Consider the following 23,358-nt stretch of genomic DNA (forward strand, 5'->3'; position numbering starts at 1 on the left):
TATCTGCTTTAGTCATGTCACCCCGTTACCTCATTTGTCTTCAGCTTGTCTTCCATTTCTCAGTACCTCTCCATCATGTGTTCGTACATCACATACAGAAATATTTGTTTTACTTTATTGCTTGATTGCAGTAGTTCTGACTGTTGCACTCATTCATGATGAATAAAGAATTTGCATATTTATTGGTATCTAGTTGTTGACATACCTGCTTGCTGAGTGCGTCCCCTCGTCGGTGGGCTGCGGGGTCCGTCCCCGGCTGCATTAAAGGGAGCTACACTGATCATATAGGTGGTGTAACCAGTCAGGTTCTTCAGCTTCACCCCTCCTTCAGGCATGAACAAAGTCCGCAGTCGCTCTGTCTCATTCTTACGCTGGAACTCCCAAAAGTAAACCTACATGGATTAAGAGAGGCATTAATAAATATTAATGTATGTCTACAGATGCTGTTCAGGGAATACAGATACTTCTGCTATAAAACTCCATTTCAAACTCCCTCAAGGGAAAGCAATTTCATTTTATTCCCTGTAAATGTTTTCTTGAGCAGCAGACTAAACCTTTCATTGAAAGCCCCGCTGGAAAACAATGTTCGCTAAAAGTGTAAAAATGTGCATTTAATGGTGATTAACATCAAATAGGTGTAGTCTCTCGTGAACCACAAAACATTTAACAGTTTATATAAAGATAAAAGCAGGAGACGATATTGTTGCCTTATTGAGAAGTAAGACCACAAAAGGTGGTAATCCTGGGCCCAATATGGCACATGGTTTTGAGAGTAGGACTCTGACCTTGTAGCCCTGGATGTCTCCATTCTGTGCATCCACAGGGGGAGGGTCCCATGTCACGTCCAGCTGTGTGGCTGTTGCGGACTGAATAGCCACATTCTGGGGTGGAGCTGTAGGAACTGTTGATATAAATGAACCATACATTAAAAGACAAGAATGTTTTTTCTTTGTTATGTTTAGTTTCTGGTATCTTTACCATACTCATTGTGTTGACAGGCAGCATTACAGCTTAAAGCAGACAACTGCTCAAGCTAAACAGAACAGCCCTGAGATTTAAGAAAGACACCTGGGGCCGTATTCACTCGCTCCTAACTTAGCCTAAAACTTTCTAACACGGAGTCCTATCTTAGGAGTGATTCAGGAAAATTCTCAGAGCAACTCTGAGCAAGGAAGGGACAGAAACTTTTACCTTAGTGAGGGGGCGTGGTTGGCCCTGTTGCTAGGTATGACAGTCTTTTAAACGGTGTGATTGGTTGATCAAACAAAAATGAGGAAATAAAAGCGCACTCTCAGTGAAATCCATAGGCCTAATGTATGTAAATAAACCAGTGAACCAGCATTGGAAGCACTGTTGCATTTTCCCAGTTGCCAAATATCTTTGTGTTGTGATCCCTTTCATTTCTGGCGTTACAGCATTATTGCGTTGGGTGGGAGATGTGAGCGCATCTCTAATGAGATCATCCACAAACATGTCCCTGCACGAGCTAATCTGTAGTGTTTCATTAATTTATCGTCATTCTTTCTTTCTTTCTGCCATTTTCTCCTCTGCTTAAGAAGCCTCTTAAAAGTCCTCTTCCCTACTCCCAACAGTTTTTCATCTTAGGAGCTCTCTTAAGGGCTAAGACGCTTTGTGAATAACTTTTATCTCTACCAGGATCTAGTCTTAAACGTAAGGGGAAATTCTTAGAAAACGTCGTAAAACTAAGAATATTCTCAGAATATCGTCACTAAGAGCAACTCTTTGTACTAGGAAGCTTTATGAATACAGGCCCTGAAGTCTTAGCATGCTTCTAAAGGAGATCACCTCAACACACGGGTCGTCAGGAGCGGCTGCTGTATGGAAAAGCCTACTTCACTTGCATTGAGGGTGGTCAAATGATTTGTGCACTTGAGACTTTGTTGACCGAAATGACAGGAAGCGTACATACCTGCTTCTCCCACAAACACCTCCTGTGGCGGGCTGGTTGGCCCCTCTCCCACGGCGTTGTATACACTCATGCGTATCTCATAGCGCTTGTGTTTACTCAGCTCTGCAGTAGAAGTAAACAACCAGGGGTATAAAGTTAGGGATTGTATTCAACACCAAAGTGTGAATTGTACTATTTAAAAGATTAATCCCCATTGGCTACCAATTATGTAACACCCAATTTTCCTAGCCGCAAAGGTCGTTGTCATTGCTCCACTGTTAACCAGGAGGAGGTCAGCTGACATCTCTGCACCTCCCCCCTTGAGGTGCCTCAAACAATTAGTGTAAGTCGGTACTGCAATAATAAAGATATGATCCCTGACTTGTGTACCACCCACCCACACAACACTGCAACTGAGAATTAAACACTGATTTTGTGCTGTGTTATATTTACAGGGTTACAGGAGAAATATGTGGCCATCTGCGTTTGTAGTGTTTAACCAAATAAGCAGACATGTGCAAACCAAGGAGTGTGTTGGACTATGCCTATGTACTCACTGTCCAAGGATTTCTGTAGACAGAGTGCGTCCATTGGCCTCAATAAAAGTGTTGAATATAAGCAGCCAAATGTTGTGTTCATTTGCCCGACACTCTGCTTTTCCTGTATCACTATTCAAGGCAGCATTGAGACATATGTTGAGATCCAACAGAAAGATGGCTTTTTGTGAACCTAATTAGCTTTGGGGATTGGATCATTGAGTACACGTGTGTTTTTGTAAGAGAGAGACATAACAAAAACTTACTGTCCAACTCATACTGGATCATAGTGGAATCACTCAGATTCCGGATGCTGTAGGGGGCTGCAGTGCAGAGGGAGAAAGAAAAGGTGATAAAAAAAAGAAGTGAAATGAGAGGGAGGTAGTGGAGAGACGACTGTATTAGTGTCCAAAATCTGCTATTTTCGTTGTTGAGAGGGGCATCACTATTGTCATAAAACCCCCCACACAATCACAGTGATCATAGCTCTGAGTGAGGCCCACAATGACTCAACGAGAGTAAAATTATAGGATAAGTTACAAGGAGCTGTAGAAACAGAGTGACACCTGAGTAAACCTAATAATAGCTTGCAGCTGATAGCTACTGATCACAAGATGAAATGTTTTGCTGTGAAGTGTCAAGACCAGCGGCGAGATCTTGGGAACAGAATAGGGCTGTGTGAAAGTTTCCCTCTGATGGAAATAATGGTGCTGCTGACACATAAAGACTGTGCAGGATTAATCATCCGTGACAGTCTCATAATTGTGTAAAAATGCCAGCTGAGAAAATGGCACTGAATTTCGTGCAATTTCTGCCCTTGGTTAATTTCTTTAAATTCATGATGTAGCATTTAAAATGACACACTGAACATTTACAATACTGCAACATACAACATAATGACAGTTGTTCTAAATGAAAATGTTATACTGCAAAATGTATTTGTGTAAGAGGTAGAATACGACAATAGCTGTAGTCACTCCTCACCGGTCAGCTCAGCCCAGGTGGACGCACTGTTGATGGCATGAACAGAGTAACTGCGGAGGCGGTCATACAGCAGCTCGCGATATCGAATCCGAAAGCCCAATAAGATGCCATTGATCTTCTCTTCAGAGGGGGGCTATAAGGGAAAAGATGGGGGATTAAGGTCTAATGTAGCAGATCTCTGCAAAACTGAGGCCCAGAAAAAGCTTAGACTATTGCACTTGACCCAGTTTTTCAGTTTTAATGAGGTCAAATAAATTCCTAATTCCACCTTAATAAGCATTTTACTTGTATGTTTCTTACTTTTTTCTCTCTAACGTACCGTCATTGAAGAGACTTACAGTAAATGAAACAGAAAAAATCCCCTCTCAGACTGAACTCATCTGCAGGTGAGTCACATGGAGAAATCCCCCACGGTTGAACATGACAGAGCAGAGCCAGAGGGGAGAAGCAGAGAGAGAAAACAAGTACCTCTCTATCCTTATAAACTCTACAAGTGTTCTCCATAAAAACAAAACTGTGGCTTGGAGCCTCCTGTTTTCCTCTTTATGACCTGTTAATTCAGGTGTGAGTGTGGGAGAGGGTGTTTTCTGTTAGACACACACAGTGGAGGGTGTGTGTAAAAAGTGTGTAGCATCCAGTCTTTAAGTATAGGCCTACTCTGTGCACTGTCATGGTCTCTCATTAGAGGCCACTTTCTCAGACTCATATGGATTTTTCAAACAATGAAACATAAAAGAAAGCCCAGTTATACTGTCTCCTCTTACCTGCCAGCGGATCAGCACTGATGTTGTTGTGTGTGGCGTGACAGAGAGGATCGTGGGTGGTTCGTCGGGCGCTGAGGCAATAAAAGTGAGATAAATGAGCTAAATTGAGCTGAAAATGTGCACAATTCAAGATGCCAAACCTATCCGTGTGCAGTGGCATTCATGGAGCATAAACACACAATAGCTAAAACAGAAAAGCCTTGACAGATGAGTCTCAAATAGCAGTTGGGAAGATTAGTAGACAGAGCATTTCTTTAGTTGGTTAAAGCACCACTGGGCAAAGCTTGGCAAGGTTTTAATGCTGCCCTCTTGTCTCATAGTAACTGCAGATGGTGCGCACATGACATCACCTGCTGCCTTTGCCAGTACTGTCTGCATCAAAACAATAGGATTCTTCATGCAGACCTATAAATACCTAAGTATGTGTACATACAGTATATTTGACACATTACCATATTAAACATACAGTACCTTACAAAAACTTTATCTTTTAAAGTGATAGTTTGACATTTTGGGAAATACACTGATTTGCTCTGCAGGACTATTTCTTGGGCGCAGTGACTTCCTGGAGTCTTGTCAACACTGTGAGGTTGCCTGGCAACCAATGGAGACTGCAGGAAGTCACCGCACCCGCCAAGAAATAGTCCTGCACATAACCCCCCCATGGAACCACAACATGCTGTTTTTACACTTGATACACGTGAGCTTCAGAGGTGCTGGTAGGTGGATTTTGTTACCTTCAGACTGAACCAAGCAAGCTCCTCCTTTTCCAGTCTTTATGCTAAGCTAAGCTAACTGGCTGCTTGCTGTAGCCTCATGTTTACCATACAGACATGAGAGAGTGGTATCAAACTTCAAATCTAACTCTCAGCAACAAAGTGAATCAGCGTATTTCCCAAAATGTTGAACGATTCCTTTATGATCAAGCTAATTTACTCATCAAACATTTACGCTGTGAATAAAGATGATTTCTCATGATGTCACTCTTACCATCCTGTAGAGTCGTGATCGCTTCACTTTCCTCGCTGTACTCACTGTCCCCTATGTCATTGGTGGCTTTTACTCTGAACTGGTAGGATGTGAAGGGCTTCAGCCTTAGGGATGGAAGCACAGGAAAGCACATCAGTCTGGATGATAAACTACTGCACTGGATCTTAAACCTTTTAAGCCACAGACATCAAAAGAGAAATGGAGTCTCACTGGAGCTACAAGTTTTTCAACCAAACTGAGACCTTAATGCTGACTGCCGCATTTGCTGAATTTCTTTCCTAACACCCTAAATGTTTGTGGCTAGTTCATACCATTGTTTATGTTCTTAACCAGACTGTAATACCCTGGAAACATTATTTCATATAAGGATATTGTTGATCTGCCAACTATACAACAGCCGAGGGAATATTTAAGTGACTTAAAGTGGAGACTGTGTTGTTTCATTTAGTATTATCCTCTACATCTAAAGAGAACAAATAGAAACAATATTTGTTGTAACAAAGGGGAAGAAATGTTCGAAATAAAAGCTATAATGTACACTCTACCTAGATACTATGTAGGAGGTGGCCTCATGGTTGACAGAGGCAGAGTGGACTGTCCAGTTTCTCTCAGGAAGCTCTCTGAGCTGCACCGTGTAGTAGCGCACAGGGGAGAGGCCGTCGCTGCCTGGCTCCCACGACAGCAAGACGTGGCGGGCCTGGACGTCTTTCTGAGGAACCATGGGACGGCTGGTGGGCTGGGGACGAGCTGGAGGGACGGACACACAGACAGAGGGGGTAAATGACGGACATTGGGTAACAGAGGGGTTGGATGAGAGAAATTAAAATTGGGTGTCAAGGATAGAGTGGGATCAGAGGATTAAGGGAATGAATAGGAAATGGATGTTGGTTGGAGGAATACAAGGCAGGATGGAGAATTGAAGAAAAAAGTTCGAGCTCTTATAAATGGTTTTGGAAAAAAATACACTTTTTGCTTTTCGCTCACTCATATTTGCATGGGCTATGATGCACAGACAAGAAAAAAAAAGTGCGATTCTGATGAATGAAAAGTAGCTGAGAAATGAAAGTTGCAGAGTAAACAATCTACAACATGCCTTGAGGGAAGCAGATGGACTGATTCGTTCTCACGACTGCATCAGAGCGCTTCCGATAAACACCCACAGGGCACAAACACTCCTTTAGAAAACACATCTGCTAACTGGACTGTTAACTGGAAATGAACTGAGTCCAAAGAAGGCTTAGCACAGCTCTCTACAAGTTGTGTCATTACTGAGATCACACACCTGCGTCTGCTCTCAGAATTATGTATACAGCTGTTACTGTGTTTCCTGTTTGTCAGTGAGCTACAAGTTATGTTACTATTACACTTCAAAATACCACTTCACTTTGCAAAACACCATTAGAGATAATGACTTTCTTTTCATGTGCTCATTCAAATTGTATAATCATCCGCCAAATATCCAGCACTAGTATTAAAATACACCGCACATTCAGAGAGTTACAGTTACCTCTTTTCTCCGTGGTGACCACCAGTGCCTCGGCGGCCTCTCCCCAGCCCTTCCTCGTCTGCGCTGTGATGCGGAACACGTAGACGGACTCCGGCTTGAGGCTGGTCACTGTGTACTGGCGAGCGCTGGGGCTCAGCACGTCCACTATGGCTGTGTTGCTATTGGTGGAGTTGAGGTGGTATGTGATTTGGTAGGCTGGAGAGAAAAAAAGAGACAAACATTATCTTATTGGACGTGTCATAAGGCGGTCAATGGTAAATTAAATCTAGGCTGAAAAATGTATTTGAGGTATTTGAGGTATTTGAGGTATTTGTTGTTTGTGTTGGTTTTCCGAACAATTAGAGGAAAAGCAAACTGTGCAACAAGCAGCTTTGTCTCCTCTGAAATGAGGACATCTGTTCCTGCATGCTACTGTGCGGGTCTGTCATACTGTACAGTTTAAAATAATCTATCTGACAGATGTATAATGAATCAAATGCTCACAAGGAAATACACAATTAGCTTGCAAGAGAATCCATCTCCCTTTACAGCAATGCCGGACAATAACAACATTTGATATTGTGCAGTCCATCAAGATGAAAAAAACATTACAAGAGTATGTTGAGAGTCGTCAGGAACTACACCTGTGGGCCTGCCGCCACATTAAATCTGCAGTATTTGTTAGTTTCCAGGTCATTTACTAATACTGCTGCAAAAGATACTGATGTTTCTGGACTACATTGTAGATTTTCTTTAGTGAAGTTTCAACACATAAAACTGAGATATAAGAAATAAAATAACATCTTCCCACACAGAAAAGGATCTTGTATGTTACTAACCAAGTATAATGCCATTGGGCTGCGAGGGGGACTGCCAAATAAGCCGGACTGAGGTGGTCCGCACTTCAGGGAACAGGATACCCACTGGAGGTCCTGGCACTGCAGGAAGTTGACAGAAATAACATATAATACTTTAACAACTCAGAAGTTACTCAAGATTCAAATGTGTAAAACTAAAGATATATCCCCCACTTGAAGCACAAAGGTCACCAAGATAAATTTACAGTTTTCTTTTATGTCATTTGGTTAAAATTATTGCTACACCCCTGCTGTCAGTGCGTCATTTCACGTCATAATGTCATAATGCTGAGTCTGTACCATCATCCAAAGTCCTCTCCAGGATGGGTGGAGAACTGGGCCGTCCATCTCCAATCCGCGTGAAAGCCAGAACCTGGATCTCATAGAGCACATATTTCCCCAGACCGGTCAGCTGGACACTGTGGGTGGCGTTCCCCTCCACTGTCCAGAAGTGGACCGCGCTGTCAAAGTCCTTCTCTTTGTACACCACCTGATCCAGCGAGGAGACAGGAGATACAGAGAAGTTGGGGGAAAAGTGAATTTGGAAATTAAGCAAGAGAAATGGCCTCTCATACTGTCACCCTGCTGCTTTGTAAACTGCCTAAAAATAGATGACATTTCTTAAGACTAATTAGAGGTCTTTGACTGCTCTGTAAATAAATAGTGAATAACAGCACAAACAGACCTTGTAGCCCAGAATGAGGCCATTTCTGTCGGGCTCAGGAACTTCAAACCAGCGCACCAGGATGCTGCTAGAGGTGGTGGCGAAGGCAGACACATTGGTGGGTCCACAGGAGGGGACTGGAGAACAAAGAGAGCAGAGAGGCGAAAACATTATGCCTGAATAGTCCATTGTTTGCAATATATTCTCTAAAATTAATCTGTCATGCTCCCTGTGTGTATGTGTATATACTGTGGGTGTTTGTCAGAGAGGCAGTTTGAGTGATCCGTTATGGTTATATCATGTGTGTTTGCCTCTGATATCCTGGTACACCCTCCAGGCCTGCTGACAAAAAAAACACTCAAGAATAGGCCTTTTCTCCTCCTTGGCTCTCATCCCTGGACATAATGCACTGATTCCTAAGAATTTGCTGGAGTGAGTGGAAAAAAAGAGCACAGGAATGCCACATTCGAGTCCATGTGTTCTCAATTTCCTCAGACTCCTTCCTTCACTCCTTCCATTCCTTACTACCCAGCGTCTGGTGGGCGATGTGAAAGAAGAAGCGAGGAGGGAAAAGAAGTGTTTTTGCTTAAATAGCAGTGAGCTGCTAAAAAGACCAGGAAACAGTCTGCTCACACTTAAATGTAACATATGGCAAAGTGTAAGTGCATGTTTGCTACTTCTAATATGACTAATAATGTAGATATTCCATAGAGATGTTGAAATAAACATTAGAAAAGTAATCAGGGTGCTTTCCATTTCGAGAAAATCAATGAAGATATGGTTATGGTACAGAAATGTGCATGTTGCTGTGGGTGATTGGTTACAATAAATCCTCATTTCATTGTTGTTTCCTGGCAACAACTTGACACTTCGCGAAAAAAACAAAAATGAGCAATGCTATGGTATTACTGTAAGATCATAGATCATCCGATCTTCATGCATCAGAAAACCAGTGTTTTTCACTGATGATGACAGATGAGGTGCAAACTCACCAGACTCCCTTGTCCTGCCTCTGACCGGCTGGCTCCAGGGCCCCGTCCCGATGCCGTTTACAGCCTGGACCCTGACCTCGTACTCCGTCCACTCTTCCAGGTCCTCGATGGTAAACTCTCTCTCCAGACGGTCAGCAATGATGTGGATCAGCGCCCGGCCCTGTGAGCCCGCACGGGAGTACTGAACCCTGTAGCCCACCTGCTCTGCATTCCCGTTGTATTCCCATTCAGGCAAAGGCTGGGCATGAACATTGAGAGGGGGGTTGGAGAGAAAAAGTGGGTCCAAACAGGCCAGACTCCTTAGATTGAGGACGCTTTTCTTATTGCGTAACGTCATAATTAAGAAATGTAATGGATAATTCAGAGATGGTTTGCACATGGGAAGCAGATTCCTACTTACCATCCATCGTAGCCAGAGGCTGGTCTCGCTAGCGGTGCGCAGGGTGACGTTGGCGGGGGCCATGTCAGGAGGGGCCGGCAGGGTCTGGATCTTCCTGGAGGGTTGGCTGGGAGGACTGATGCCCACTATGTTCACCTGACGCATGCGGAACCTGGTGTTTGGAGTTAAACATTATAATGCAACTTCTGCAAAAGGACGGTTTCGTTTGAACTGAAATCGCAGGATCTGGAAACTTGAAATGAAGTGGCAGCATTATTGTAGTGCTCGCTGTGTGCATCCTCTTACATGAGGCTTATTGCACTGGAACTGAGATCAGAGCAGTGAATATGAATGCAGTATGAACATGAGTGGAGGGCTTATTTGTGTTACAGCCTGAATATGCAAAAAAACTAAATCCTGATCTAACGTGAGCTCTAACTCCACTGAAATGTAAAGTTGCAGCACTGATGTTGGAATGATGTGAACTATAGCTGTTGTAGGTCTTCAGGGATCGGCTCAGTGAAATATTCATTGGTTATATTGAATGTGATCATGGAAAACAAGCAGACTGCGCCGAGATAACGATCATGTGCACGCTGAAAAAATCATTTTAAAATCACACTCTCCATAACAAGCTTGTATCGAAATCAAAAGGAATAGAGAATAAGACAAGGCTCCGGGGATAAGCTGAAATTAGCCGACAGACTGAAACGCAGATACACCTTCATCTGTTGTTTTTCACAATCTGCACATGCTTACTTTCTATGTTATCTGGCATTACATTATAATGGGTAAAATCATGAGCAGGTGCATCCCTAATAAGGCCATTCTATTACTACAATAATGCACTATGCTGCGTAAGTCAACAGTACAGTGACAGCAAATCAACATTTTATGTGTTTTGGGCCTTTGTCTTGTTCTGCTATTGGAGAATATGTACTGAGCCACATGTGTACTTGTTTGTTGTTGTTGTGCTTTTGTATATATTTACTTAGTTATAACTTTTATTTATTTCATTTGTAGGGAGCCTGGCAGGGGATATTGATTAAAATTAGACATCTAGGCTAAGTCTGGGCCCATTTGCAGGTTTATCGTTAACCAAACATTGGCTACATTCAGATGCCCATTGCAGATAAATGGAGGCAAACGTGGTGCAGCAGACACAGGTCCCAGTAGGCTAACCTGTAGAAGGTGTAGGGGTTGAGACCTGGCACCTCTAAGGAGCGAGCCTCGGGTTCGTTGGACACCTGGTGGACCATCACCCAGTCCTCGTTTTCTCCTACCACACCCACCTGGGACCAAGACAACAGAGAGCATGACAAATACAATAGACACCACAAGCACTGCGAGGCCCTCTATCTGAAGAAGTCAACGAGATCTGTAGTGAATCTTGAAATCATATCTGTGGCAATATCTTGAAACAATCCAATATAAGGAAGACGACACCAAAAGCAGTAACACATGATTAAGGAAATTGGAACTTAAATCTGGTTCACCTGGGCTTCAACCTGCCAACGGGAAATGGAAGTTTTGCCATCATAGCCAGGTTTGAACTGCAGGGTGACAGAGCGTGGGCCGATGTTGGAAATTGCCATGTTGGTAGGAGGGCCAGGAAGCTCTGTGGAGGGAAAGAGCCAAAGTTGGACAAAGAGAGAGAGACAGAAAATGACTGAGGGAGCAAATAACTGATGCTACTATAGGTGAGTTTTGTCTGGCTGCCTCTCACACAGGGTGGTTTTGGTTTGTGGACTTTGCTCAGGAAAATCTATCTACCACGGCGCCCTCTTATGGCCGTACAGATACTGCACTTATTTATCTCCCTCACGCTCCAAATCTCAGCTAAGACAGCAAAAGCAGATTAGATTTGGAAGAGATGCTTACACACAGTACACAGGCGGAGACAATGCCATGAATGTCAATTACACTGCAGTTTTCTGGAGATACCATTCTGATATCCCACTGTTTATACTTGAGCTGAGTAAACAATAAGAATGGATTATTCCCAGGAAATCCTGGAGGGGAAACAAATCTGAAAATGGTGAATTCAAAGAACAGCAGGAGGGCATTTTTGTGTATATGAATATCACTGTTTGTTTGTGTGCGTAGGGATGTTTTTCTGTGCTTGTGCATCAAATAATTTATAGTTTACATAAATCCTAGTTGAAGATATTAACGTCAAACTGTGGCATATTGGAGTGTGGGCAGTGGCCTAACATTAAAAAGTTATAATCACTCCCATAGGCACACTAAGCAAGTTTTTTCCAAGATTGCTTAAATGCGGATGTATTCAACCCTGATGAAATGCAGATTAAGCGTGGCATAGTAAAATTACCACCTCTAAATCATTTGCATGACTGATTATTGAGGTGGCTTGTAGCTGGATTGTTACGGTACAGTCGCAGGCACGTTGATGTTCTCTTTACATACAATGAGAGTAATCACCGTTCTGGGGACTGTAACTGCTGGTTCACAGGTTTCACAGATGTACAGGCTCTGAATGCTGCTCTCGTAATTAATGTGGGCATTGTACTTCTATTACGCAATTTTGCAAAAATGAAATCATTAAACACTGTAATTGTCCGTAATGCTCTCGTGGGAGCTATTATTTTGCGGATGTGGGGCAGATACGGGTATTGGTGTTTTTCTTTTTCTGTCCCAGCTGAGGTGACTGGGGTAGGATTTCATTGTGTCTGGCGCCAGACAACATGAAGTGTGTCCACTGAGTTTAATGTGAAACAGTAAATATGCAGGAAGGGAAGGTTCAATAAAGGTTCCCAGGTGTTGAACAATGAACCCTGATAGTCTGCATTATAAACTGGAGATGTGGAGTTTGAAGGAGGGCATTTAGGAGGCAGGAGGCTCTAATGAAAGATGCCATTGAGTTGCATTATGGGAAACGTAGGATCCAGTGTTTTTATTATCCAGACAATAAGTGGAACATTGTTTCTGGAAAGAGATGTCAATATTGTTTTAGTGACGTGAACGCCACAAATGTACCAAGATGGAGGCAGAAATCTCCGAGCCGGGCATCTCTGAGTGAGAAAAAAACGCATTTGGTCTATAGTGATTGTTTGGTTACTCACCTGGTGGGACACCGGAGGAGATGGTGGAGGAGGACAGCTGGCCCTGGCCTTTGGAGGTCATTCCTGCCACTTCAATGGTGTAGGTGGTGAGAGCAGTGAGTCCAGTGACCCTGTACTCTAAGGTGACATTTGGCAGGTAGTGGGTAACTCTGGTGTTGGTTCGGTTGTACTCCTCCCACGAAATTCTGTAACCTGACGAGCATCAGAGACAGGTTGACAGCAACAGACAGAGAATCCTCTCAGGGAAAATTCGACAGCAGTTTTACTATAATAGCGGCTCTCAGCTCGCATGCTACGGGGCAAGCTAACAGAAATATTAAATTAACTTCATCAAAAATTGAATATAGCAAATTAAATCAGCCTCTGATTATACTTCCCTGCACACACACATCCTCCACCCACTCCCATCCACACACACACGCTTACCCTCTCAAAGTTAATGCAATTTGCTCCTTGGCCAGCAGCTCTTTTCATGTGATTGCATAAGGCATTAGGCAGCATTTCTTGCCAAATCAATAATTTCACATGGCATGTCAGTGTTTGTCTCCTGGGAGCGTGCAGCACATTAAAATGTTTTGGGAAAACACTTTACAATATGCTGCTAAATCTCAACCTTAGTAAACACTTGAATATTAATGTCACTGGTGGGCATTTGTTGTTTGCTCAAAGTTTGTACAGAATTAAATAACAGCATTATGTAAACTGGAATAGAAGTAACAGTGGCTCGCTAGAAAGATATCAAATTAGGACATTTTGCATGTGCATCCCTTGAAAAGTGAGGCGAAATCTAATTTTTTTAAAGATGAATTTACCTTTTATTTTTCAAAACAGGTTACAGTATCATTTCTGACACTCAGCACAAATTGTTCCTTTTGCGTGAAGAAAGACCAAACCTCAAATCTCATAAAACAGCCAGCGGAGAGCCTTATGAGAAGCAACACTTAACCAAAGCCAAAGATCTCTTTCTGCACTGTTCTGCTATACTATATATATACATACTACCATTTGCCATCGAAACAGGTAGGTTTAATGGTCTCCCTGAGGAAGAACGGCTTTGTCTGTTAAGTCCAATTTGACGTTTTATCGCTCTATAAACAGTATGATGATTTAAGAGCAATACATTTCTTTAGTAGAATGCCCTTCATCTCTGCTTTTTTCTTCTTCTTATTTTTGTGACAGATTCTATTTGCAGAGCTTGGGAGAGGAGACAATGTTCTTTGTTTGCACTGTAATGTTTTATGTAAGACGTTATGTTATTTTCTGACAAGAGTTGTCTCACTGCTGTAATGGAATATTTGATGTCTTATAAGCTCATACGGCCTAGGCAGTAGCATGTCAATGACGCAAATGAAATAAACAACAAACAATAAAGTAGCTGTCTGAAGTGTACCCACATTAAGAGCAACATGTGCTGGGCTCACTAAATGAGGTCAAACAGTTGTTAAAAGGCAACCCAAAACAATATCTTCCAGTGTCAGTGTCACCTTAGTGCTGCCTCCTGTGATTGGGCTCTTTCAGTAGAGCTCTGACAAATACCCCCTTGGACATGCTGCTATTTTCTGCCTTTCTAACCTTACTACAAGTATAATTTTGGAGTGAAGGGAATGTACCTGTGAGAACTCCATTCTTCTCGCTGGGCTCACTCCAGCTGACTTTGAGTGAGGTGTCCAGGATCTCAGTGAAACTCAGGTGACCCACAGCACCGGGGGCTGCACAGGGACAAATAAGAATAATGAGCAAGGCCAATGGGCGAATGAGACACTTTGCATAAAGTATAAATCCATTGCTGATAAGTTGGCATACTGGACATAGCCACAAATTGGTGACAGCATCTGCAGTCTAAATGTGTTTGCAAGAAAAATCAAGGTAATCGCTGTCGTCTGATGACAAGTTGAGGGAAATTAAACCTTTTTAAAGCTTAACTAATAATCTCTAAGGAAACTAAGTCCCAATTATGATGATCCTGGCTGGATGTAGAATATACTCAGTCATTAGCTCTTCTCTACAACTTCGTTCTGCATGAATAATAGATCTTGCCCGGAGGATGTGTTACTGTGAGACGCTTGTGTCCCCTCGCCACCACAGGAGAGAGAAAACTGCGGAAGAAAAGTCACTTACTGTCCTCATGTGTCCTTAATGCTCTGGGCGGGCTGCGGGGGCCGTCTCCGGGCGTGGTGAAACACAGCACAGAGGTGTAATACTCTGTGAACTTCTTCAGACCTGTCACATATCCCACGTGGACACTGTCCTGGAAATTCGGTCGCACTGTTACCATAGCAATGTCTTCGTCTTTGCCGGGTTCCCAGGCCAGCAACTAAAACAGACAAACAAAAAGTGCGAGGGAAGAAAATTACCCAGACGGCAGAAAATAAAGCAGCTAACCTTTTTTTTTACTGTAACAATTATCACACATTTACTCTCATAAAACTAACAGTAGTGTTGTCGTAGTCCTGAGCCACTCGGAGGACTTATTTGGCATCATAGCTCTGCCAAACATATTTAGAAAGATGCCCTGAAGAGGTTTTGACTGGAAGGAAATGGCTCAAGAGAGGCATGATAGCATCCCATCATGCATGTTGACTGCAGACCATATAGCATCTACAAATTGGACTTGGATCGACCAATTAGGTGCTTAGGTAATGAGTCCCAAAGGCAGGTCTATTGGGTTTGTTTCCAGTTTCCAGAGTGAAGGACCTTCCAGTGAAGTAAAGAGTTGGCAAGAGGATGTCAGAGGGAAAGATGCCTGACTGTCTGCCTCTATGCTGTCTGCTCTCTCTCTCTCTCTCTCTCTCTCTCTCTCTCTCTGTCTTTTTCCACCTCTCTTCTTCCTTTGCCTCACTTTCACTATCACCTTTCACACCCTCTAACTCCCTTTTGTTTCTCGATGCAGCTCGAGTCTCTCCCGGGAGGAAAATCAGTTTTTTAAAATTCAGATTGGGTTTGTACAGTGACCCCTCCACCCAGCTGAGTAAGGCCTGCGGAGCGCTATTGAACTGACAGACAAAAGGGAAGGAAGAAAAACCCCAATGACATAATTAAGCCTCAATAGAATCAACATAAAAATAAAACTGCCATATGGATGTGGCATTATGATTCCCTGTGGGCTACATTTGTTTCAGTGAAGTGTACACAAGAGACAGAGAGATGGACTATATTCAAGAGCCCATGACAAAATAATGAAGTCATTTATCATTACGGGCGCAGCTTCACAATAAAACATACGAAAAATGGTTGCAAAGATGAAGAGAATGACCCCTGACTGACAAATGGGTGAATAAAGTCCATCTTTCACGATGGCACCAAATATCTTTTTGCCCGTTGGCTTTTCTCTCCCTCTTGCTACACGAGATATGTGATACTACAAGTTCAGCTCTGACAGTTCTGTCAATGGATGAGATGGCTGGTGGTGATGGCACTGCGGCAGCTACTGACCCTGTAGCCCTGGTTGATGCCGTTGATGAACTGAGGGTTAGGGGCCGTCCATGTAAAACGGAGAGTTGTCGAGTTGACCGCCTCGGCCTGCACATTGCCTGGGGCGATGGTGGGTACTGGGATGGACGAGGAGAGGAAGACAAAAGGGGAAGGGGAAGAAGAGTAGGGAGAGACAGTGGAGAGACAAAAACAAAGGTGTGAGTGCAGTTTTCAGTCGACTGCTGGAAGTCTGCCTGCATCTATTTTGATGTCAGTATTGATCGCTGCTGCACAGGTCAGGGCAGATACTGCCATCACTCTCTTTCTGATGACACTTACAGCTAATACCAGCGCTCTCTGTGGGTTTGTTTGTGACTGTGTGAGCTGCTTATAGCTTACAGGGGGGTGTCACACCTTTGTGTGGCCCTTACAAAGAAGAATGAATGCTAATGCAGTTGAACATCAGTCACCACTGGCTTTTAGTAGATGATTTCAGTCAGAATTAAAAATAAACTGTGTATAATAACACTGCACTTGCAGGATGTTGCATCCCAGCCTCATTAATCATGAATAATCATCATGCTTAAAAGAGCAGCTTCCTTAAAATCAACACAGATAAACGCAGACTCATTGAAAACGAAACTTTCAATAATTAAGAAAGAAATTAGTCAGCATATCAGCTTTGTTCTTGGATCAATAACATTGACGATATGAGTGCTCACCTCCCTGCAGAGTCCACTCAGTGACTTTATGGCTGAATGTGCCCAAACCGGCCCCATTGTAGGCCGCCACCTCGATCTCATAGTTAGTCCAGATGATGAGGTCTTCCAGAAGAAGGTTGGTTACATCTGGACTGGAAATGTTCTTCATCTGGTAGTCCACAGGCAGCCCAGTCAGACGGTACCTGAGATACACATACATGAACTTTGAATGCTGGACCACAAACTAAAACCATGAGAAATCTGTGTTTGCGGTCTTGTTTGCACCCTGAATTTGACATTTTAGAGGGTTCACTGACAAAGAGGGGACATTCCAGCACTTCGTTGCTTGAGCCATGACTTGCAGTACACTAGACTCCCTGCTAGGGGGAGACAAAGCACCAGCAAACAAGCAATTAAAAACCACTGACAGCACTGACTGTTGTCTGGAAAACACCTGCTGTTTCATTTGGATGTAATGAATAAAAAGCCTGACAGAAAACCAAACTAATTACATGTTTACAGGGTTTGCAGTCAGTTTGGCATATTGCTGACTCTGCTTATAAGAGTCGCTAAAGTTTTTTGAAGTCAAAGTCATTAAATTGGAGTTTTCTCTCAGACTAAATTATTTTTTAAATGCAGTGTTAACTGACACTGTAGGGGCTCTCAAGTGAAACATAATGTGTGTGACTTAATTCCAGCAGCTTACCATAGGACTGGAAGTTCAGTTAAAAACTATTAAATGGATCAAGAACATTTTGGTGGGGATTTTAGTGTGTGACGGAGTACATGAGAAGGGTAGGCTTTTATTTCACCATGTCTTCACAAAGGTCACAATGTCACAAATTCAATATGAAATCAAACAACTAAGAACAGGGAACTTACCGGACGGTGTAGCCCCTGAGGATGCCGTTCTGGTGGCTTTCCGGTGGAGGCTGCCACTGAATCATGATGGACTGGTTGGTCCTACCGCTAGCAATGACGTTTTGAGGAGGAGCACTGGGGGGCTCCTCTGGGAGAGAGACACTGCAGTACACACACACACACAAACACACATGCATACATGAAGAGCGAGGGTAGTGAGAAATAGGATCAATTTCTTTCTGAAAATCATCACAAACACAGCTTCAGTTTATTTCAAGCTAAAAACATCAAGCTTTGTAATAATGTAACAGCTCAAATGAAGCATATCAATTTAAACCTAAATACCTGTAGAACTTCAACTGACACACTTTCGACAAACCTTCTTTTTCTGTCTCTCCACTGGTTCTGAACACTTTGTTGCCTTTGTTAAAAATCTTGAGCATCCCTTGTGTGCTTTTGCTCCCCAAATTATGCACAGTGCCCACCCTTAATACCACATCTGAGGAAGCCATAGGAAGCCTGGGCTATTCATCCACCTGACCGCTATATATTTACCGTGATAAAACACCACGAGTGCCTGTGGAGAAGATGCGTGTGAGAGATGGAAGTGAGATCAGTGGTGGTGACTTAGTACCAAATGGCGTCACAGAGGGCTCTGTGCTAGCCCCCCTGGAACACACAGTCGGGACCCCCCGTGGCTCTCCTCTGGCTAGGGAGCTGGCAGCGTGAGGCAGCGTGACAGACTGATGGAGGGAGGGGGGGGGTTGGGAACAGGGGGAGGAATGAATGCTTGAAGTTGTGTGAGGCCGCAGAGAGGCCAAACATAATGTCGCCTCAAACCTAAATCCCTCCTGCGGCTCCCAGAATGTGAGAGCGTGTGGGCGTTTGTGTGTGTGAATGTGTGTTTACATGTGATTGTGCATGTTTGTGTGTGTGTGTGTGTCTGCTTTGAACGGCTTACACTTACATCCCTCTTCACTGACTCTTGACTGAAGGGATCAGTCAAACTGGTTGTCTAGGAAACGTATTTCATGAGCACAATGTACTTTTTACTAACAGCCACAAAGTTCTGCAGGTGACTCTTGTTTTTTGACAGATTTCTCATTACTATTGGCAATTAAATGGTGTTCTGATAAATCATACTATCATAGAGGAATGTTTAGATGGATTTTAAACCAAAAGAATAGATAAAAAGATTTTTCATGGTATAGCTTGAAGCCCCCCTACAAAAGAAACTGTTTACTTGCACTTTGTATTTCTCTATTTTGGAAAAACCTGGATAAAAAGAACAAAAAAACCTGTTACAGTGTTGATGTGGAGTGGTAGGATAGATATAGGATCTGGCTTTAGCTCACCGGTCTGTCTCCTTGCTGAACTGCCCCTTCCCCACATCATTAACGGCACAGAGGCGGAACTGATAGGAGCGCGCCGGGATCAAGCCATTGACCGTCACTGCTGTGGACTCTGGCTCAATATTGGTCAGCAGGATGGCCCAGGGAGCGTCTAGAACAAAGAAAACCTTGTTACACCTTGTTCGACACGTACATGCATCTCATTCATTGCTATGGTAACCATTCACCTTAACATCCTGAACAATTGAACGTTTTTTTAAGGAGGGAATCGAACATTTCTAGCAAGTTCTCTAATATTCAGACGGGATTTTCACTTTCATGCCTGCAATCATTTTGTCAAAGCAGATCACAATTTAAAATTCAAGTTCAGTAAATAAAACAAGTCATGCTGAGAAGAAAAAGAAGCGAGAAGACAGAATAGCAGGAGCACAACGTGCTGGAGATTAGATGTCCAACACAGTTCTACAGTACGTCAACTTCAGTTGAAAGCGCTTGTTACATGCAGAGCTGTAAAGTCAGACTGTAGTGTAGCTTACACATCCAACTTGGGATTCAAAGCAATGATGGACATTCTTAATTAGTCTTATTGATCATGCTTTTAAATTCCTTTTCAAGTTTTTTGCTGCATTTGCTTTGCACTTAAGCTCTTTGGGAAAAACACTGAGATCATAGAAGCCTGGTTGCATGGAAATAAAGAATCTAAACAAGCAACATTTAACAGCTTTTTCACTCGCTGCTGCAATGTTGATGCCCAAGAGCCAATTTTCCTCTCCCCAAAACCCAACTCATTATAAATAATTCATAGATGTTAAAGTTGTGTAAACTGATACAAAGGGTACACAGCACATGAGGTAGAGAGGGGTGCAATGCATGGATGCATGACTGTAAAATACTGGATATTATGTGACTTACTATTCTCAGAAACCTCCAGGATGTAGCGTATGAGGGGACTGTTGCCATCAAAAGGCTTGGCCCAGGCCAGGTCGATGGCTCTTTTTTCAGATGTGCTCAGCACCACTGTAGGGTTCTCTGGGGCATGGGGCAGCTGCCTGCAGGGAACATCGGGACAACTTCGATAAATAAAAGAATCTCTCCTATCACAGCAAATCCTCCGCGGGGACAGAGAGTTACCGAGCATTTCTGTCTTCTCTGAACGTCTCTTGTCTTGTCTGAAGCAAAGCTGAATGTTTTATAACAGAGAGATCAGTTAGACAGGTGATGAAATGTGGCAAGACAAGACAGCAAAGATGGTTCCTTGTCAAGATGGACACACAGGCAAACAAAACGAGATAGATATCACCAAAGGGGGGAAATGGATTGAAAGGCATAAGGAGACAGATAGGAAGACAATTCACAGACAAAGACGTGAATAAATGAGGCCAAAGCTGGGGATCATTAATTCCTTCAGCCATAAATTCAGATAAGGACAGACAGATTGGTAGATAAACCTTATTGCAATGAACGGATACAGACAGTAGCTCAGTCAAACGAGACGGCCGATAGGGGGGAAAAGAAAGACATAAACAATCAGTCAGTCAATCAGTTCGGCAAACGTAAAGTTAGATGTCTCATTCATATTCAAACTTGCCGCAGTGACACACTCTGTGCCAAAGTACAACAGCAGGCAAAGTTTTGGAGCGAGAGAAGATTTGAGATGACAAAAACAATACAAAAGTGTTTGTGGGAGTGAGAGTGTGTGCCTGTGTGTGTAGTCTCGCATATAGAGAATGGGGTGGGGGGGGTCCCCTGGGGCTAGAAGTGTGTCGGGTGAGAATGAGGACAGGGGAGATGAAGAAGAGCAGGTGCCATTTAAGTGGAAATGAGTCAGAGGTGTCAATAGGAACAGGCAGAATGGCAGGGAAAGGTTGGTGGTGAAGAGCGTGAGTGTCTCTGGCTCTTACGTGTGTGTGTGTGTGTGTGTGTGTGTGTGTGTGTGTGTGTGTGTGTGTGTGTCTGTGTGTGTGAGTGTGCACATATATGTGTGTGTCTGTGTGCGCATTGTCTTGCTTCAAAGAGCATGTTCCTTCCTGTGTCTCAACACTGGAGAATATTGGAGAGACAAAAATGTGAGAGAAAAAGAAGAAAATAGAAACCCGGGCGAGTGATGAAGGCGAGCGTGGTTACCTGACGCGGAGATGTGCGCTGCGGGAGTCGTTGCCTCCAACGGACGTGACTCTGCATGTGTACGTGCCGATGTCACCTGACCAGGTTTGGGAGATGTGGAGGGTGCCGTCTGCATCCAGACGCAAGCGGGGGCTGGACTGGACGCTGATCATCAAGCCCTCTTTTTCCCAGACATGCCTGGAACATAAAGTCATCCGTCAGCTGGCCTGTTGTTGGTATTGTCATTAAAGTCATCAGTCATCATCATCATTATCATCGTCATCATCACCATCGTCATCGTCACCATCATCTGCTGCATCTTCGTTCCTTCAACAGTATCACTCAGTCAGTTTAAACACACTAACAATTATTAGTTGCACTAACTACACCTTTTTAAAGGGAAATCTGGTATTTGTCAACCTGGGTGTTATTCACATACACAATACACTGTGTTTCTGTTACTCACCGCCTCCGCTTTAGAGATTTGGGAAATGTGTACTTGGGCAACAACAACCTCAAACAGGGCAATGAGTGCAAGCCTGCTACTATTTTCCAAAAAAACTTTAATTAAACATGAATCATCTCAAACACTCGTCTTTGAGTGCTAACAAAGAGAAAGTAGTGCAGCCAGAGTCTGCAATCCCCAAATCTAAAATGTTATCATGACTAACAGTCATAATGGACATAAATAAATAAGAGGTGAAGTGAACTTTAGAGCCTGATTGCAAACAGAGTCGACAGAGAGTTGCGAGTGGGCCTGAACACAACACATCTGTTCACCCTGAATTTACCTCATTATCAGTGCATTAAAACGTAAAAAGTAACGAACTGAACAGGTGACGACAGCAGCTCAATATATCACTCACTTTGAGTTTTCATCCTTAAACTGTAAACTGAGACTTGCACAGTTTCATGTGCTCGTTTTCAGCAAAAAAACAAACAAAAAACTGGCGTTAATATAACTTGTAGTGCTCAGTAACTTGCTTAGTAAGTAACTCCCACTCAGTCAAAGAGAACAGATAGTTGTTGCCATTACTTTTCTGCTGAAAGATTAAACTACAGCCCAGGCGGACAGAAACAATCGTAAGATATCTTTTATTCCACCACAATCCGAGAAGAATATGTCACTAGTCAGGTATTTCATCTTTCTCCCCTCTGTCTCTTCAAACTCGCCATCAGAGCTGCCCTGCATGCATATCATAGCGGCTGACGGCTGCATTTCAAACACTCATCAAAACTGCACAGCTCAAACGTAGCGTCAGATGTAGCCTTCTCTTCTGAGTAGAAAGGGACAGAATTGTCTATTGATCGCTACTGATGTCGGTTACAAGTTTGGAGTTCAGTGGAACGGCTGTTTGGACTGCAGTTGTAAGCTGGAGGTATGCGAGAGCGACTTTCTTGTGATGACATACCTGCACAGCGGTTATCAACATGTTTAACAAGCAGAGGTGTTTGCTTTTGTACGAACTGCATGTCTAGGTCAGAGGTCTGGGACACAGCTTTCTGTGTTTGAGCAGTGTTTACCTTTCAGTGCATTTATCTATGTGTTTGTGAGCATTCAGCGAAACCCTTAACATTCCTGCGGGGGAAGTGGAGCATAGCAGCAGCACAGAATAAGAGAAATAAATAATACTTTTATAATAATACTTTAATAATACTCTTCCTGAACAGATCTATAGGCTAAATTGGCTCAGGGAGGATAGCAAATACACAGAAATGTGTTAAAGTTAAAACTATGATTTTCAGATTGTGAAACTCATTTCCTGGACTTTTGATCTATGAATGTTGTGGACACTTTAAAAGGATAAGGCTGGCGATATGTTATATGTTTCTGACTATCAAATAATCCCATGAAAAGATCAGAACAACATGTATCCTACTAGCACGTATTGCCTCCATAGCCAAACCCTGATGTATCTTATTCCTCTGTGCCATAGCGTGGTGATCCCATATAGTGCACACAGTCCTGCTACACACTAGTGCACGTGTATTAATACACGGCTGAAAATAGTCCCCAACAAATGCACAATTTACACTTGCTTAAAACTATAGTGCCCTGCTGTTTCAAGAAATAAGTGAGCCTTTTAAAAAATGAAACCATTGAAATTATTGAGAGGCAGCCTAACACATTGTTTATTTTAGTCTTTTCTTGACAATAAGAAAAATATAGGTTAACCAGCCTTATCCTATAAAAGGCCTGATTAGACTCCCCTTTCACTCTTTCATGTGTCTGTACTTTATCTCTGTTGCTTTTGTCTTTTATGGTGAAGCACTTTATGACATCTG

General features: G+C 43.0%; 1 protein-coding gene across 1 annotated transcript in view; it reads right to left on the reverse strand.

The window, feature by feature from the left end:
* sdk2b (sidekick cell adhesion molecule 2b) overlaps window positions 1–23,358 on the reverse strand; it is a 72,530-nt gene that overhangs the window by 16,600 nt on the left and 32,572 nt on the right. Inside the window, exons 12-36 of the mRNA XM_070926696.1 lie at window positions 21,094–21,270; window positions 19,882–20,018; window positions 18,973–19,120; window positions 17,639–17,779; window positions 16,778–16,959; window positions 16,077–16,192; window positions 14,763–14,958; window positions 14,255–14,353; window positions 12,645–12,836; window positions 11,058–11,179; window positions 10,744–10,853; window positions 9,583–9,733; window positions 9,183–9,420; window positions 8,212–8,327; window positions 7,827–8,016; window positions 7,509–7,607; window positions 6,691–6,885; window positions 5,729–5,930; window positions 5,184–5,287; window positions 4,194–4,264; window positions 3,430–3,562; window positions 2,712–2,768; window positions 1,931–2,032; window positions 786–901; window positions 206–392 (exon numbers count right to left, since the gene is read on the reverse strand). Coding sequence (XP_070782797.1) covers window positions 206–392; window positions 786–901; window positions 1,931–2,032; window positions 2,712–2,768; window positions 3,430–3,562; window positions 4,194–4,264; window positions 5,184–5,287; window positions 5,729–5,930; window positions 6,691–6,885; window positions 7,509–7,607; window positions 7,827–8,016; window positions 8,212–8,327; window positions 9,183–9,420; window positions 9,583–9,733; window positions 10,744–10,853; window positions 11,058–11,179; window positions 12,645–12,836; window positions 14,255–14,353; window positions 14,763–14,958; window positions 16,077–16,192; window positions 16,778–16,959; window positions 17,639–17,779; window positions 18,973–19,120; window positions 19,882–20,018; window positions 21,094–21,270 — 3,581 coding nt within the window. The remainder of the gene's footprint in view (window positions 1–205; window positions 393–785; window positions 902–1,930; window positions 2,033–2,711; window positions 2,769–3,429; window positions 3,563–4,193; window positions 4,265–5,183; window positions 5,288–5,728; window positions 5,931–6,690; window positions 6,886–7,508; window positions 7,608–7,826; window positions 8,017–8,211; window positions 8,328–9,182; window positions 9,421–9,582; window positions 9,734–10,743; window positions 10,854–11,057; window positions 11,180–12,644; window positions 12,837–14,254; window positions 14,354–14,762; window positions 14,959–16,076; window positions 16,193–16,777; window positions 16,960–17,638; window positions 17,780–18,972; window positions 19,121–19,881; window positions 20,019–21,093; window positions 21,271–23,358) is intronic.

This window comes from Enoplosus armatus, chromosome 20 (assembly GCF_043641665.1).
Source record: "Enoplosus armatus isolate fEnoArm2 chromosome 20, fEnoArm2.hap1, whole genome shotgun sequence".
Classification (NCBI taxonomy): domain Eukaryota; kingdom Metazoa; phylum Chordata; class Actinopteri; order Centrarchiformes; family Enoplosidae; genus Enoplosus; species Enoplosus armatus.